The sequence below is a fragment of the Emys orbicularis genome, chromosome 10, assembly GCF_028017835.1.
Source record: "Emys orbicularis isolate rEmyOrb1 chromosome 10, rEmyOrb1.hap1, whole genome shotgun sequence".
Taxonomy (NCBI): Eukaryota; Metazoa; Chordata; order Testudines; family Emydidae; genus Emys; species Emys orbicularis.
Genome location: NC_088692.1, coordinates 32258330 through 32276814, shown reverse-complemented (window position 1 = coordinate 32276814; position 18485 = coordinate 32258330). Strand labels below are relative to the sequence as shown.

General features: G+C 44.4%; 1 protein-coding gene across 1 annotated transcript in view; it reads right to left on the bottom strand.

Moving 5' to 3' along the window:
- Positions 1-1602: 1602 nt before the first annotated feature.
- Positions 1603-18485, bottom strand: part of GTF3C1 (general transcription factor IIIC subunit 1) — an 83902-nt gene continuing 67019 nt past the window's right edge. The window contains exons 27-37 of the mRNA XM_065411936.1: positions 17271-17383; positions 16084-16146; positions 14173-14266; positions 11596-11768; positions 10799-11083; positions 9356-9609; positions 7216-7502; positions 6044-6722; positions 5771-5810; positions 3383-3575; positions 1603-1910 (exon numbers count right to left, since the gene is read on the bottom strand). Coding sequence (XP_065268008.1) covers positions 1689-1910; positions 3383-3575; positions 5771-5810; positions 6044-6722; positions 7216-7502; positions 9356-9609; positions 10799-11083; positions 11596-11768; positions 14173-14266; positions 16084-16146; positions 17271-17383 — 2403 coding nt within the window. The 3' untranslated portion in view covers positions 1603-1688. The remainder of the gene's footprint in view (positions 1911-3382; positions 3576-5770; positions 5811-6043; positions 6723-7215; positions 7503-9355; positions 9610-10798; positions 11084-11595; positions 11769-14172; positions 14267-16083; positions 16147-17270; positions 17384-18485) is intronic.

Sequence of the window (18485 nt, the reverse complement as noted above, 5' to 3'; positions counted from 1 at the left end):
GGATTGTAATACATAACTTGTCTGTGTCTCTGTATAAAACGAGAAGTCATAGAAGCGGCAACTTTGCACTAGCCTAGGGGATAGCGCTGTGTCAAGTGAGCTATTACCTTGCTGCGGGCAGACATGGGTTAGCGTACCTGTAACTGTTGAGTTGGAGCACTAGAACCTTGGTTTGTTGACAATAAACCTGACCAAGCATCTTTGCCACTGAACTGAGCCTGTGGTCTTTATGAAAAACACTGAGGACTGCAGAATCAGCAAGCTGCAGTCTCTGCTGGTGCAGCTAACACCAAAGCTCCATGAACAGCATGGGAGCAATGCACAAACACAACCCCCCACCTCCTTGTCCAATCTGTTTCTCCCCGCTTTTGGCCTCTAGTTAAGTCTAGTCCATATTCGCCATCCCCACTGACTCCCAGTTCCAGTCTCCTTCCATGGCTTTTTGTCCAATGTCAGTGTCCACACGCCCATCTCTTTGCTCAGCTAATCTTAGTTCTCCTCCCTGCCCCTTGTCAAGACTGGGGGATTAAGATGGGCCCACGACACTCTTCCGCTGCACACAGATTACTCTGGGGAGGTTGGGTCTTGGCATTAAAAGCCCATTGACTAAATGGGTCAGTTCACCCCTCTCAGAGGCTTCGCTTCAGGCTCTCTGCAGACTTATATGTTCAACTGAAGAACTGATCAATGATGCCCCATACTGTCGAGAACAGATGGAGAAATGCCTCCATTTAGCAAGCTAAGTAGCTCTTGTAGAAGGCTTTGTACTATTTAGCAGGACCTCTTGAATATCTTTTTGAACAAGCCTTCTCTCCAGTGTCTAGCTATGGAGCATCCATGCAGTTAAGTGAAGGGATTGTAGGTTTGGGTGGAGTAGGCGACCGTGATCCTGGGAGATTAGGTCTGAGTCTAGTGGAAGTGAAATTGGAGGTTTCATTGATAGAGTCAGGAGAGTGGAGAACCAGTGCTGGGGCAATAAGTACGACTCTGGCCTGGTCCTGACTTATCTTTAGCAATAGGCTGTGAATGAGTGGGACTGGTGGAAAAGCGTAGAGGAGCCTGCCTGACCATGTCAGTATGGAACCTGGGCTGTGATCCTGTAGAATTGCTGACGCGTTGTTGGACTTTGCTGTGGAAAATGTATCTGGCCACATCTGGGTGAAGAGACCACTCACAGTGATATGTAAACAAATTGCTCAGGTGGTCTGCTAGGTTGTTCTGTATGCCTGACAGGTAAGATCTATTGAACTGGCAATACTGAGCTCCCAAAGTAAAGTTGCTTCTTGACAGAGTGGAGTAAAGCAGGCTCCACCCTGCTTGTTGAGGTGAAACATTGCGGCCCTGCTGTCTGGGAGGACTGACAGGCTGCTTCCCCTGATCTGTGATAAATACTTGGCATGCCAGTCTGTCAGCTTTCAGTTCTCGGACACGGATGTGTAAAGCTAAGTCCTCTGAGGACCACAGACCCTGCGTTTGTAGAGAAGCCAGGCGGGCTTCCCCATCCCAGAGCCAAGCCTCTGGTTTGCTTTACAACAGGCCTGAAGTAATTCCCAATAAGAAACAAAATTTATTTAACAAAACATGACAAAATGACAAGCAGAGCACAAGTTACGGGACACACCAGAAGTTTCACCTCCATTAGCATTCACCAACGCAGGCTGGACAAGTATGACGCACCATGCCATCTCTCATACATGGATCATCTGCACCCATTTATTCCAGTTGCCTTCGTACGGGAACACTCTGCCCATTCTCAGAGTACAGTCTATGGTAGGCTCATAAAATATTGTTGGAGTCTCACTCAGTTTGGAGTCGGTTAGCTCTTCTTCAGGAACAGGCCGAGAGAAGAGAGATATTGCCGAGGGCTTTTTCATGCAGAATCTTCTGATGCAGCCAAGGGCTTCCAGGCCCTGTTGAAAAATTGACATATTTTAGCTTAAGAAGTTACAGAGAAATGCTAAAACCCAGTAACACCCAGTAAGACTATTCTGTGTGACATGCTTCATAGATTGTTTCTCCAGATGCCTCGTCTCCACGAGAAAGTGGCACTGCTATAGATTACAGCAATATAACTAAACCAATAATGTGAGCCCATGCTGCTGAGTGCATGCACCAGTTTAAGCTACTCTGCTCATGAATCATGTGTCCACACAATGCAGCAGTATATTGATAAAAGCATGTTGCACTGGGGCTGGGAAGGAGGGGTCTCTCTCCCGGCAGCCGCAGCCCTGGAACTGGGGAAAGTTGCCTCTTTCTCTCGCCACCGCAGCCCTGCACGTCCCAAATTCCTCCCACCCCCTCTTCTCACCCCACTGCCCCCTCCCACCTACCCCCTATTTCCCCCAAGGCCACCACCTCACTTTACATGTGCGTCTTCTCCAGGGTCCAGGCACCTAATTAGTGGAGCCACACCTGCGCGGCTCCACTAATTAGCTGGGCGGCCCTTCATTCTCTTGTGTGCGACCGCCCAGGCGCGCACCATAGAGGGAACTATCCGCGGACCACCTGAATGGAGCTCGCGGACCACTATCTGAGAACCTCTGGTCTAAGCTATATTTCTCTAGTTTTTTTATGAGACGGTCATGTGAGACAGTATCAAAAGGCTTACTAAAGGCTTTTTTGATGAGATGTCTGTTGCATCAACCGCTGATTGAAATGCGGTTCTGGCCATCAGCTTACCTTCCTCAATAAGAGCCTGGAACTGATTTCTGTCTTGCCGTGACAGCTTTTCTACAGTTTGTGATCTTGGAATAGTTCAGATAGTCATACTTAGCCAATAGGACAGGATAGTTTGCTATTCTGAACAGAAGGCTAGTGGATGTGAAGACCTTCCTTCCCAACAAGTCTACATGTTTAGCGTCCTTGTCAGGGGGAGTGGATTTTGGATGTTGTCTAGATCAGGGTTTCTCAACCCGTGGGTCTGGACCCAAACTGGGTCACCAGAATGCTTCAAAGGATTGCGTGGAACTCCTGTGGCTCCTGTCCCATGACGAAGCAGCAGTTCTGGATCCTGGAGGTTCCGACCCAGGCCATGCTTGACATTTCACACCAATAGGCCCATTTTAGAAGGCAATCCTAGTTGTGCAGTTGCTACCAAGCACCACAATAATTCAAAGAACAGGCATGGCAGGGCACATTTCCTATCAACCCCACCAGCCAGCACGCCCCAGCCCTGGCCTAGATGAACCTGTTCAAGGCATGAGACGGGAACTCAGTCTCCATGGTCCATTCACAGTTCTTGGCTTCTCCCCTGGGACTCCCAACAAGGGAGTCTGTTTCTGTGGTGTGGACAGGTGAGACTCTTTTGTAACACTCCAGTGGGACAGTCACACTAAACAGAGGCTGAAATAGGATAACATTCAACATCTGATAACAAATGTACCTGTAGTATCTCCAAGACAGAAACAGGCTGAAGAACCCCCACATAATGTTGCAGCAAGGTGTTTTCCGTTATGCCGGGCTTTGTCATGATGTGATAGAGCACAGCTTCCATCATTCCCTTACACACTGGTTTATTCAGATTCCCGTCCACGATTCGCCACGGCCTCCCAATGAAACAGACATTCTCACAGGCCCTACAGAGGGACAGTAAGTTCCACTTTGTCAGTTGCAGTTTTAAAAATGAAAAATGCAAACTGCTTGCTAGATAGAGGCGTCTCTTCCGTTTCCCTGCACTAGCAAAGCACCCATATGAGAAGCAAAAATAATAGCACTCTCATATATAATCTTTCTGTGATTCTGTGCAAACACATTGGGCTGCAGATCACTGTCCTTAGTCCCTGCATGGCTCTCCTGAAATAAATGTTCCACCCAGCTACCAGAGTCCCAGGGTCAGAAGTACTGCTTGCTAGGCATACCCCCTTGAGAGTGATCTGGGAGTGAGTTTGTCACAACAAAGCATCCTAGTGATGGCCAGTTTGCTGGTGAGTGACAGTGTTTTTAATCTGGCAGTGGGCGTGGAGACCGGTGCTAGTTTCTATTCAGCTTCCATGGTGGTTTGACCCCAGAGCTGAACTGAGTAAATAAATGTGTGCGCGCGTTGGATGGAAACTCTACCTTAGGGCTCCTCCCACCACATTGCAGGAGGTAGGTAATGTGTGTTTTCAGCAAGGGACTTTAGTTCCATATCATGGTTTCTGCATAGCACCAGTGGGAATGCTTAGGAAATGCATGAGCAACAGCTAAGTCAGAGTGCTCCCTGACTCGTTGGGAAAGGCAGCTAGCCTGTTAACATAAACCATCTCAGTGCCAATCAATGAAGCAGAAGTGCCCAGCTAACGTGCTTGGCTATTTTTGCTGGATGCACTGGCAAATACTGGGACAAAGCAGTGGGAGAGCTGGTTACTGTCAAGAGTTACTGGGGCAGGGAAAAAAACAAGTCCCTCATACCCCAAAATACATAGCAACCTCTAAACCAGGCTGCAAAGGGCAAAGAAAGAAGAGATTTGTCCCTTCCCCAGCGCACACACCTTCCCAGGTACCAACAGTCCCAACTGCCCTCACCCGCTACCATTTCTGCAATGAAGTTGAGCTGACAATACAAAACTCTATAGCACATTAAAGATTATGGGGGTAGTAACAAATAAACCAACTAATAAAAACCCACCAGGAAGCCTACCTGATTGGATTGCTCATTTCATATAATTTTTAATTCAATATAATCTGCATTTCTGATATATCGATCTGCTGCTGAAACCACGGGGCCAGAGTGTGTCACAGGGTGCACTTCACATCCATGCCTAAAAATGATGCTGGCTTTCACTCTGCTCATGGGCCCAATTCAAGGAAACAGCACTTTAATGCCCTACAAGGCTACACAAGACTCCTCTCTCTGTGTTGTGTGTCAACAGCAGAGATCAGCCGAGGTACCGAGTCCCCTGATTTAACATCTTCGAGGTGACGGCCAGGTTCTTGACTGGAATCTACCACTCCGATATTGTTCTATTCCCTAGACCAGTGGTTCTCAAACTTTTGTACCGGTGACCCCTTTCACATACCAAGCCTCTAAGTGAAACCCCCCCTTTATAAATAAAAAACACTTTTTAATATATTTAACATCATTATAAATGCTGGAGGCAAAGCGGGGTTTGGGGTGGAGGCTGACAGCTCGCGACCCCCCACGTAATAACCTCGCGACCCCCTCAGGGGTCCCGACTCCCAGTTTGAGAACCCCTGCCATAGACCCTCACTTGGGGAGCAGGGCCTAATGAGCATTAAGTTTATTTGAGTGTGGGGTGGAGAGGATTACTTCTGTTCCTTAAGAACATAAGAATGGCCGTACTGAGTCAGACCAAAGGTCCATCCAGCCCAGTATCCTGTCTGCCGACAGTGGCCAATGCCAGGTGCCCCAGAGGGAGTGAACCTAACAGGTAATGATCAAGTGATCTCTCTCCTGCCATCCATCTCCACCCTCCGACAAACAGAGGCTAGGGTTCCTATAAACACTAGGTTCCTTCTAGTGTTTACAATATGTTGGGGACTTTCAGAAGTGCCCATGCCCCAGAGACATTTCGAATGGCCATGCTAAGGGGCAAGGAATCTGAAGTAACAAGAGGAAGAGGACGAGGTAGGACAGCGAGTCCCAGTCTCCAGAGTCCTTCCATGCACTCTACACTAGCGCCAAGCGTACACTTTCCACATCTGCTTTTGTAGTTGTTATTTTGCTAATATATTGTATTATATTATACATGATATTATTTTTCTAAATGATTGCATATATAAGCATGATATGCTTATTATTTAATGGTTCTACAGACTTCTCTTTACTCACCTTTCCCGTACTGCCTGGGGTAGATTTGTCAAAGAATCTTCTGAAGAAAGATCAGAAAACATGTAATGAGCACCAGAAAAAAAAAAAAAGGACATACAGATTTTATATTAACTGCCATAAATCACTATTCACTATTAATGAAAAAGCAGTAAGAGAGGTGTCTGTTTTCTGCTATAGCACGAAGCTATGAGGTTTGGGACTAGTGAATTTACAGGTATAAGCATATAGCTTGCGAACTAGTCTATATCCCTTATGAATAAAACTCCTATGCACCTTTAGAGACTTCAGAACTTTCCCGTGGGTGAGATGCATCATCAAGCGACATGTTCAAAGCTGTATCTCTGGCTGTATGTTCAAAGCTAGGCATCTGCCTTTCCTCCTCATTAGCTGCAACACTATCATCTACTGCAGTCTCTTGTTCTTCAGAATTGGCTTTATCTTGCTCTTTATCTTTACCAGTGACAGATTCTGGTCCGTGCACAGGATGTTGCACATAGTGTCCTGTCTGCCCTCTGAAAGGACCCATTCCTTCATGTGCAACTAACACCCCTTTCACCTGCGTGGGCTCAGTTAAACTTGCATCAGGGGCTGCTTCAGTTGCTCCTTCTGAACAGCTCTTTATGTCCTGATGGACTTCAGTGCCATCTTGAAGCCCACCATGTTGAGTCTTGAATCTTTTCCTTGGGGGTCCTTCATCACTGACAACAGGTGTTAAGACTTTGCCAGGCTGTCCCTCTTCCCTTGAAGATGCCATCCCTTTCTTTGGCTCTGGCTGCTGAGAGTTCTGTTGTAAATCCAAGTGAGTGACGGAGTCTTTGCCCTGCAGACCAGCACCACCAACTTTATTCTTCAGACAGACTGAATACAACAGCCAGGGTTTGGCAAATGTCATTGCAACCAATCGTACAGTGTTCCCTCCCACTTCTAACACCTGTTCCATCTTAAGGAGGTCCTGAAAAAGAAACAAGTTTTATCTTTAGGTAGCGCTGTGGAATACCAGTATGTATCAAAACTTCCTGGAATTCCCATTATTGTAACCAGTTGCAAGAGTGCCTTGCCAAACTCTCAGTCCCTTTTCAACTCTCCTGTCCTATAGACTTAAAAAAGGGAATAGCTCCGTTGCTTAATCACCTCTGAAACTACAGCAAAGATTTGAAATATTCCTGTGCACTTTAGAGACTGACCATGGTGCCCTAGGTGAGTGCAGTCACTCATCCAACTTTTTCATTTAGTGCCACCATATTTTCTGGTCTTCAGTGAGACAAACACAGGATGTACGAGGTGAGATGACCATTGGTTGTTGACTGGGAATCTCACTACTAAATTTATCACATAGAGGAAGTAATTCTGTTCACATTTGTTTCACATGGATTAGATGTCCTTCCTATTCAAAAAGAGTGCTATGGAGTTCACATATATATATGGTGATGGAGATGCAAACCAACCTGAATATACTGCTGTAAACTCCTGGTGCGTTCGGTGTCAGCTTCTTCATAGCAGTGGAACTGTTTGCCCAGTTCTGCCTTGTCAATCCCGAAGGAAGAGGATGCCTCAATAGCATTACGGATCTCCAGGACAGCAGATACATCTTTGGAGCTATACCCATAACACTCTGTACACTGGAGGACAAACTGATCTACGTCATAAGTCGCTTCCTGGACTTTTAGCAGCCTGGTAAAAGCATCAGGGAGGCACGAGATTCCTACAGCCATGTTATCAACCACAGAAGGAACTGCAAAGTAAAACAGAATGAGTGTATTAGTCTTGATAAAGACAAAATCTTCCTGTACTAAAGTTACCATACATTGGATGACAGAAGGATCAAAAATCTTTCCAGGCTCCTCTGTCAACAAGTCTTTTCTTAGACTCTTCAATTAAAAATATAGCTCAATGTTCCATATTCACCACTGCAAATTCCTTTTTTCTATATGCCCTCCAAACTTGTGTATGAAATGGGCTGCAGAAAAGGAACCATCAAGTTGGCTTACAAAGGCTCTAACCCCAAGCCAGTATGAAATATCAGCGAAGGAGAGACTGGACTCTTGCAGTCTCTCTCTCTCTAGCTCTGGGTGACTTGGGAAATCCTGTAAATGAACAGATTTAAGAGTGTTCTGCTATGTCTTTGAAGGTGGTCAGTAAAATCACAACTGGAGAGCCTAGGGCAAAAAGACAGACTCTGGAGAAGTGACTCCTTTGGTAGAAATGAGTGACAGAAGCCAATGCAGAGTAGAAAGCTACTGGCCAAGTCTGATAAAGAACATGGAATGAAAGGTCACGCCACCATGAAGACACTAGAAAAACTGGGTATAAATAGGGTGTACATCTCTGTCTGAGTGGTTTTTGCCTTAACGAGAGGCTCTTTATCAGTTAGCTCCAAACTACACACTGTTTTCAAAAGTGACTTTTCTGGTCCAGGATGCTGGGGGTGGGGGAAAGGACAGATATGACACCATTCTTAATTGATTCTTTGCTCCCACCTTCCTTTTTCTGGTGTTTACAGATAGCCCTATTGGGCACTGTGACATAACACCTGCTCTCCTTTGATGGCCAAAGTCAGGTGTTCAAGAGGAACGGGAAAGTACTGCAATGAGCTGGCAACCTGCTTTACCCATACAGGGATTGTATGGTAACAGGACTTCAGGAACGGGGGCTTTCAGATTCTTGTTGCGACAGATGTGAATAGCATAGGCAGGGACAGCAGCAGGCCTTCCATTACAAACCAAGAAATCCTTCCTGGATACATCTGTCTTGAGCAAAGACCATCACCACTCTTGTGGTTAAGGCACTGGACCAGCACTCTGGCAGAGCTGAGAACTGAATCCAGATCCCGCGACTCCCTGTGCGACCGTGGGAAAAACTGCACTCCTTGCCTGACAGTTCCCTGTGGGTAAAATGGAGATAAATTTTCCCTTTCTCCCACTCTTTGTCTGTCTTCCCTACTCAGGTTGTCTCCTGTTCTGTGTTTGTGCAGCTCTGAGCACAATGGGGTCCCGATCTTGGCTGCAGCTTTTAGACACAGATACTAAACAATGAGTACAGCTGATGACAGGTCTCAAGAATTAGAGTTCTGAATATTAACAACATTTATATTGCAGCAGTGTCTAAAGGCCACAGCCAGATCAGGCGCCGTTGTGTTAGGTACTGTATAAAATACAAAATAAGCGACAGTCCCTGTCCCAAAGAGCTTTTCAAGGAGATTGGCTCAGTCTCCTTACAGAAGAGGAAACTTGGAGGTAACACAAAAGAGGTTTTAAAATTAGGAAAGGGACTGATAGGTTCACCAAGTAGCAGGCATGTTTGGCTTAATGACCGCACACAAAGTGGGATATACACAAGGAGCTAAGTTACCAAGGAAGCTGATCAAAGCAAGGTGCATTAATAAAACTACATTAGAGTCAGAAGAATGAAATAGCCCAATAAGTAGTATAAGAATACAGGAAGAATCAGATATTTTAAAAGTATGAAAGGAGATGATCCTGCTAGGAGACTGCATAAAAACACTGCCTCCATTCCCCTGAGTTTGCAAGCACAGAATGACATCCATTCCAATTTGTTTTACTTGTTTACACACATACAGAAACTAACCTGAGGTACTGAGCCTCCCTGGCATTGGGGCACATCTCAGCTTGATCTTCACTTGGCAAGAATTGACCACGATATTGTCGTTGGGGTTCAGATTGCGTGTGCTGACGATTCCTGGTGCATAGTACCCTCTCATGAGTAAGTAATTGGTATGAGATGCTTGACGAGCTTTTACCTCTATTCTCCGTTTGTTTCCAGAGCTCTCATCCAAGTCATCATCTTCATCATAGTCATCCTCAAGACCATCTTTTCCCAAACTGCAGGAAATGTACTGTTAATCTTTTGCCACTTTCTTCCAAAACAAGAGATTTTTTTTCAATAATTTATTTAATTTAAACTAAATCAATTAAAAGGATCGATGATGAACACACAACACTACAGTAATGCAACATTCCAGCTATGATTTTAACCACAATCAGGAAATTCAGAAATGAGGTTGCTGACCCAGTCAAATGTATGTATTGCAGTAAGGTCTTTCATTACACAACATCAAGAAAGATCACATTCTGCTCCGCATCCAGGATGTTAGTCATTTTCAAAATACAGCCCATAGATGACTGCTTTGCTGTAGAGCTGTTCATAGTAGCCTGCTGAATGAAATGCTTAGAACCAGACAGTAAAAAGGAATTGGGACTCCCCTTTCTGTGAACTTTTAATCTGTAAATTCTTTAAAAACAATCCCAATGCATCAGCTCCAACTACTGAACAGTCAGGCTACATGGTCATTTCATCAGCTACATTATGGAGCTTTGAGATGCCTCCCCCCATAGAGGGCTAGATCTGTATCTGGTTTCCATTGTGTTCATCACTCCCGAGTTCCTTCACAGTATGCCTTTGTATCCCATATTCAGGTATTTGATTATTTTCCTGGATTTATGCTGTAAATTAATGATTTTATTAGCAACACTTAATGGCAGAGCTCTCCTTTCCACCAGCTGCCTGGTCTTCTCATTATTTCTTAGGTTTCCCATCCTTTGGAGCCACAGCAAGTGCACAGTGTAAATACCATGCAGACAGTTTCTTTCCCACAAATCACAACATGAGTCTCCAGCAGAGCTGAAACCCACATAGAAAACATAACAAAAACAACAATACATGGTAATTCCCTGAAACAGTTAGGTTGGTACAATGGCAATGAGCATGTGCAATTGGCACAGCTAGGCTATGCTGCCCTGCTTATCTCTGAAAACTGTGATGAAGTCTTTGGCAATTCTATCTTCACCACAGGCATGTTCTTTCAGGGTAATGTGGAAGTTAACACATTCCAATGCTCAGATGAAAGACTAACAAGTGCTGTTAAATCTTCAGGATGCTCCCTGAAAACATCCAACATTGCCACTGGAAAGCATGTGCTGAAATGCAGAGCAGAATATTCCCGTGTCTGTTGTCAATTTCATTCAGCAAGTTATACACAGCCCTTATTTGGATCAGAGCATTAGTGTTTACCTTTTGATGACTTCATTCTCCACCATAGTGCTGTCCACCACGATTATTTGGTCTGGGATCCTCGCATCCACAGAAATAAGACCCAGGGAGAACAGGGAAAGAATTGCTACACAATGACCTCCGGGGCCATCCATAGGAAAAGTTAGCATGCCTGCTGAATCTTTGGCTTCTTGATCCTTGAATGAAAAGCTATCGGGTTCGTCTGATTTTCCAGCTTCCTTGAGCTTCTCTAGGAACTGGAAGGATTCTGTACAAATTGTACTGGGAAACCGCCATGTGAAGACTCTGGACACAAAAACAATTGAATGAATCTATACAGGGTTTGTATTACTGGGCAGAAATCCCCACAAAACAGCAAACCCCCCCAAAAGGAAATGCAACAGTCTATGTTCCAGGCTGTAGCAAAGCATCCCAGCGCAAAGAAAAACCCTCCATTGGCCTAACAGCTCTTATGCTACCCTCTCCTTAATGCAGTTTCCAGCACAAGGGGCGTGGCTGGAAGAAAATAGGCTTAGTTCCCTACAATTCTCTGATGATCCCCCAGCTGCCATTTCAGCTATTCTAACCTAAGCCTGGGGACTAGCTGAAGGCGCACATTTAAACCACCTTTACACCCTCAACTCCTGCTGTGTGCTCCTTAGCCATAGCAGAGGATCTGGTCCCTCACTTCTAGTTTCTCATTGTTTCTATTCCTTGTTAAGTAACAGAGTTATGTATTTTATCCTCTATGCAAAGCATGTTTGGATACATTACTGCGTTAGCTCTATACAGTACAGCAGACTTTGCTGGACACTCACCTGTAGTAGCTCTGAGATAGTTGATATGACATAGGCACAAAGGGCAAAGCCCGGCTTTTCTTTGGACCCAGGGTATGGTTAACCCGACGGCGATTGACCAAACTTCTCTTCTGACATTCTAAGAAAGCCTTCACAAGAATGTCATCCTTGTACTCACGGTACAGCCGAAAGGTCTGCAACACACACAGTTTAAATACCAGATTAACAGCAAGGATACGTTAATAAAATCCACATATTGCAGCCCAAATGAGAAACTCTTCAGCTCTGTAGAGCAATGTTACATCCAAATCAGAACAGTGACTCAAGGCAAGTTAGACAGAGAGCAAAGTCATCCCTGTAATGTCCAGATGCTATTGTGGGGGGAAGCACTATAAATATGATAGCCATTACTGAGATACTGGAGTGAGCTTTATGGGTAATCTCAGGTACTGACCTCATAAATACCAAGCATTAGCTCTCTATTCTGTTGTGTTTTTTTCCAGAGACCTAGTCACTATCACGAACAACAAATTATTTTATGAGATACGCTATTTATGGAGAAATTTATACCCAAATATAACAAAGTTTCACTTGTTTGCTCAAGAGGCAAAACAAATTCCATTCAATTTACATGGCGGTTTGCGTGCATGCAGATCCTGCTAAGAACTAGGAAACCATTTATTTGGAATTAATAGCCCTGGTAATCAAGTCTGTATGAGTTGTTTATAAATTGTCAGTTACATTTTGAGTATGAAACCACAAATCAGAACTTACAGTTGAACATAAGCTTAAGGACATATATACACGTTTATATTGCCTTTACAGGGTTTCCTAGAAACCAAAACCAGTAAATTCCAGTGATGTGAACCAAATTCTATAGAACTTTGTAAACAGAGTGCCGATTTGATATTTCAAAGGTAAGTATTGAGATCAGCTCCTGTTATGATTGCACATTTAAAATTCTTTATCTGTTTTTCTCATTAAAAGGATCACAGCACTTTCAATGCACTTCAAATGTTTGCATAATTATCTATGTGGAAGTATGCCATGACAAACACAATCCCATGTAATATCTTTGGGAACCTCATTTTATTAAAGTTATGACTGGTTTACGTATGATTGTGTTCTTCTCCATGGAGGAGGGTTACCACAGTTCCTATAGGAACTAAAAACAGTGGGAGGTGATTAAAGTGAATCACTGAGACTAAACAACTCTAGAGAGGTACCACCCCCTGGGGAGGCTTGCATATACTGGTTCAAGCTGGCTTTTAGGTAGTCTGGCTTGCAGGGAATATAACAGTGTAAGGCATGGAGCTGTGCAGCCTTAAACCCTCCAATCGGAAGGGACTGGGACGAGGGTCCCTACCCAAAGACAGGTGATGGTAGGAGACCTGAGATCTGATTGGGAACTCCTGGAGTGGATCACAGGGGTGAAGAGGGAGGGGGGGGGGGAGGGGAGGAAGGGGAATACAGGTGTAGTTACACTGAAACAATTTCAAAGGTAAATACTGAGATCGGCTCCTGTTAGGATTCCAAATTTAAAAAAATCTTTATCTATTTTTCTCATCATTAAAAGGATCACAGCATTTTCACTACTCAATGATCTTTGTGGAATTATTTATGTAGAAGTACGTATTCTGCAAGTTGAGAGCCATGAACCGGTCTTGAGCTTGGAGCGATGGAATGATGGAGGAAAGTGTTACCATTCTGAACCTGAAACATGTACATATTTGTTCAGTCTGCTCAAGTCTAAGATAGAAGAAAGAGGGTTTTCGTCCTTCGGAATGAGGAAATACCGACAGTAGACGCCGTTACCCCTATACTCTGGAGGAACCTCCTCTACAGCTCCTAGATGAAGCAATGAGACCACACTGCTGATTGTAATAGGCTCTTATGAGAAGGGTCCCTGGAGAGGGATGGGGAAACTATGGGCAATAATCTCTAAAATACATCTATTGGCTGTCAGGGCAGACAACACCCAGTTGAATGGGATGAGGTGGCTTCCGAAGGTTATGTTCTCTCTAGACTTGGTTTGATGCAGCTCTCAGCTATCTTATCAAATCTGCTGACGTGTCAAAGCAGCTGTGTGCATTGCCAGGGAAGAGGAAGGTTGGTGCCTCATGTTGTATGGTGCATGCCTTTTGGCTCGCTATTTCATCTGCCTGGGGCGCTAAAATGGTGTGTGCTGTCTCAGCCGTGGCTGGGGATGGTACGGCTTGCAGTGTGAAGGAGAGGTGTAAGTCCCCAGAGAGTGCAGGAAGCACTGGAGTCATTAGTGAGTGTGGAGTGTTGTCCATCCTCTTGATGAACAGCTCTGTGCCCTCAAAGGACAAGTCCTCTGTCATGGCCATGGGCTTTAAGAGGGAACTGAAGGAGCGTTACAACTGCCCTGCCCTTTATGCCCTTATATGGGAGCATGCGGTAGTACAGGACACGTGTGGCCCCACTGGACACGGCTAGTCACAAAGATCAGGTTGTGTGTGCATGAGGCGCATGCGCACCTACAGTGGGATCCACTCTGACAAACTTGAAGAACTTTGTTATTTCCATCACAACGTATTGCAGAAAAAGTGAAATAAAACCAAAATCGTACGGTACCTGAAATGACTGGCAGGACTTCATTTGATTATCTGAGAGTGCCAAAGTACTCTGAATCAGGTTCTGGAGCACTAGGAAGTGAATATCATAGATACTGAAAGAAAACAATCACATTACGTTATTCAAGGCATTCTGAGCATGAAGCACCCAATCATTAAACTAACGCAGTAATATTTAAATGGAGTGTTTGCCTGTAATGTTTGCGCGCGCGCGCGCACACACACACACACACACACACACACACACACACAGTTAGCCACAATGTTGCTACATCTGAATTCCTAACGAAATGGGGACATTTCCCTACGTGCTACACTTTGTTTTTTCAAGAACTTTATACCAGGCCAGGATAGTTGGATCATAGCTCCTCCCAATCAGCCCATGGAGACAGAACTCTTAGGGTTTTTGATGATATCACACACCCCCACAGAAGGATCTAGCTATCTCCCACCCTTCATTTGGCTGATTCAGAAGCCATATGCATAACGAAAACAGACTGACACCATACTTTAACGAACATAACACTTCAGTGAGCTTTTTAAATGACTCACAATAAACATTGGGTACCAACATTCCCAGAGGGTCTGGATTGTTATAGATCTTGAATGAAAATTAGCAGATAGAGAAAACTTCCCTTTCTCTCTTCTATACTTGTTGAGAAGCTTGGGACCTTCCAAGACAGTTTACAGCCTAATAATACAGGTGGAATTAGTGCCTAAATGCCGCCTATGAAACCCTTCTGCCAAAGGCCACAGCTGCAGAAATAGGCACTCCTCGTCTACAGTGTTTTACAAACAAGAGGGACTGTAATACTACTTATGACTCCATTCCTTAGACTAGGTGGAGAAGATTAATTTGGGGATAGACCCGGGACTAATTAGATGAATTTAAGAAACAGAGAATGTAAGATGAATATCCAGAGAAGGCTTCCTGAGAATGAAGTGGGCCAGGCTGTGGAACTGTCTCCCCCTGCTTGGCAGTCAGAAAACTAAACTGGACAAAACTCTGGTAAGCGTACAATAGGGGAAATTCTGCTGTGGCAGGAAGATGGGGTTGTCTGATACCATGGTCACGAGCACACTTATAAACACCTCAAGTCATCGTGGAAGCTTAAGCTGGTAAAGCTGGCAATGGGAGCACACCACACCTGTGCTCCATGATCTGCACTGGCTGCCCGCTGATTTCAGGATAGAATTTAAGTTGTTGGTTTTGACCAACAAAGCCCTAAATGGCCCGGAACCCAACTTATTTGATATGTTGCCTCTCTCCTCATGACATACCGCTGCAGCTGTAATCAGTGAAGGTACTTCAGTTGGATTCCCATAGATCAAACTTCACTGCACCGTGACCCCCTTCTGACAACAAAAATTACCACACGACCCCAGGAGGGGGGGACTGAGGTTGCTGAAGCCCTGCTGCCCTGTGTGGGGCAGGCCAAAGCCAAAGCCTGAGCCCCACTGCCCAGGGCTGAAGCTGTTGGGCTTCAGCCCTAGGCAGTGGGGCTCGGGCTTTGGCCCCAGGCTCCAGCCAGTCTAAGCCAGCCCTGGTGACCCCATTAAAATGGGGTCCCAACCCACTTTGGAGTCCTAACCCACTTTCTGAGAACTGCTGCCATAGATTTTAAAAAGAGAGGGAGCGGATGGTAGACTGATCTGTGTGTGAGGCCCTCAGCTTTGGAACCAGCTTGCCTCTTGGTCTGAAACAGCTTGGACCTGACTGAGTCGCAGGGCATGCTGCGAATCTATCTGTTTACTAAAGCTTTTGGAGAGGAAGGGGTTGATGGGGAGTTGGTGAAAGGCTTTGTTGAGTTTTAGAATCCTCTCTGTAGCCTATGTCAAAAGTGCCTATAGCCTTAACACAAGCAACTTAACTCCCAAGCTCTAATGGGAAAGGCCTCTAACTCTCCCTCACCTGTTGAGAGCATCCTGTTTGATGCTTTGATTTGCTTCATCTCCAATGGCCAAAACTCTGAACCTGGTTAAGAGAGAGTAAAACGGAAACATTTAATACAGAAAATAGTATGCCCTGTATCACACACAGCCCCTGATTTTATATTAACCCTTGAAACGCCGAAGGCTGATATTTATCATTGTGTATCTTGACACACAACCTGCTAAAACAATGTTGGGGAACCACCTGTCCTCGCAGACCTCAGCAGAGGTGTCAAGGACTGAAAGAGCTGTGGAGATGAATTCCCCTGTCTCCAAGAAGCTGTTTGTTCACATCCAGACTGAAGCACATAGGGAGGAAGCAGCCTGGAGCCACTGTCTATGCTGTGGATACAAAATACTTCTGTCTACAGGGCTGGTGTGTGGAAAGAGAGAGAATTTTTGTATTAGAGAGGGAAGGCATCTGCTCTTATCATCCCCTGATGTGAAGGAGTGGAAGGGACTTAAATGTCATTGGGTGCTAGAATGTCTAGTTCCCAGTCCCAGTGTATTCTGCAGATGAGCAGTTCCTCTCAAAGTCAGGGAAGTTAATGAGGTGACTAACTTTGGGACACCAAGAGGATAAGGCCAAAATTGTCATGCTTGGCTACCTAAATTCCCCATCTGTAGATGGGCACACTGATACTTATCCTTCCTTGTAAAGTGCTTTGCAATCTATGCACGAAAAGTGCCATATAAGTGCTAAGTATTACTATTACAGCAACTAGGGATGTGATGTGTCCACTCTTTTAGGAATCAACATTAATACTTCTTTTTTATTATTTAATGGAGACACCAACTACAAATCCCAGTGTAAAATCATGCCACATAATTTGTGCAAAACAGTGAGTGGTTTGTGACAGTTATCCAAGTACTCAAAATGTTTTCTCTAATAGAAATATGAACGACATTAATGAAAACTATAATAAAAATGTTCAATATAAAATGCAGATTAATATCTGGTGAACTGATGAGAGTAATTAAAAACATAGAATCGTGATTTCAGAAGTGTATGTTAATGAACAACTTTTCTTTGAAAACCAAACTGAAAATTTTTTGATACTATGATTCCAGGTGCTCTCAAAAAGTCTGAAATTCTTGACAGCAGACTCTATATCTGGTCCTGATCTCACCTTTGCATATGACATGAGAACATCTTAAGTAAAATACCTGCAATACAGCTCCTGCAATGTATCTGGAATTTCGAGTTTGGGATTCCCTAGGGTTGAACTGAATTTCTCTTTAAGTCTCTCCACAAAGTCTTTAAACTCTTTTGCACACACCTTTCAAAACAAGAGATTGAAATATTAAACACTTAACAGGTATATTTCCTTCAGTGCAAAGGGGCAGTAGGACTTCCCTATTTCATATTCATAACTGGAAGACCCATTGCAAATGGCTACAGTTTATGGATTAGCAAGTAGGGGAAGCAGCACAGTAAATGAGCCAGGATAATGTGTCATGAGATGTACCCTGTACCTTTATTTATTTAACAAATGCTGTTTCATAGTTATGAGTAACTAAATAACATATGAAGTATCCTATCGACAGTGTATTCTGTAAAAACAATGATATCTCATTACCAGTATGACAGCTTTCTCAGAAGAGCCCTGATTTAAATCTCATCTGGTTGGAGATTTTTCTGTGTACCAACCATGCTGCACAGATTATCAGACTGTGAATTTGTGAGGTTCCACTATTTGTCTCTTCAAACAAGTCTGGCTTCTAAAAGCATTGCTGGAAAGAGCCCTAGTATATTGCAGGGGATGGCTGGTCCAGATATCTCATTGGGAACATTCCATTTGGTTCCAGAGAAAGAAAGACAAACAGGGACCGGCAGGAAGAGAAATGGAAGAAAGAGGGAAACAAAACAGTAACGGCTGGAGACAAAGAAAGACAGGGATTAGACACCCCCCCCCCCCCCCTTCTCTTTGTTATAAAGGTTGACACTAGAAACTAAATGCAGGAAGATACTCAGCTCACAGTTTGCTGAAAAAGGAAGTTTTTCCTTTGCAGTTTTTCCCTCTGAGGTTTTTCTACTCCTTAACTTTTACTTTGTTTTTTCTTTCCTGTGCTCTCTCTGAACACAGCAAGGGAGGAAGTGCAAATGCAAGAAAGGTGGTATTCTCTTCTAAAGGCTGATACTGCACTCTGGTGGCACAGTCAGGTCAGCAGGCTTTTAGGTTATGAGTCACAGTGCTATTTAACAAGCATATACTGGGAGCACAAGCATCAGAAAACCCGCTCCATTCTCTTCAGCATGCAGGTCACAGGCTGGGTGTAGCTCACAACCAGAAGCAGCCCAGCAGCAGGGCACTCTGGTTACTTTAGATGCTGGCTGCCCAAAACCACGTTCCAATTAGCAAATCAGGCCTTTTGGTGATG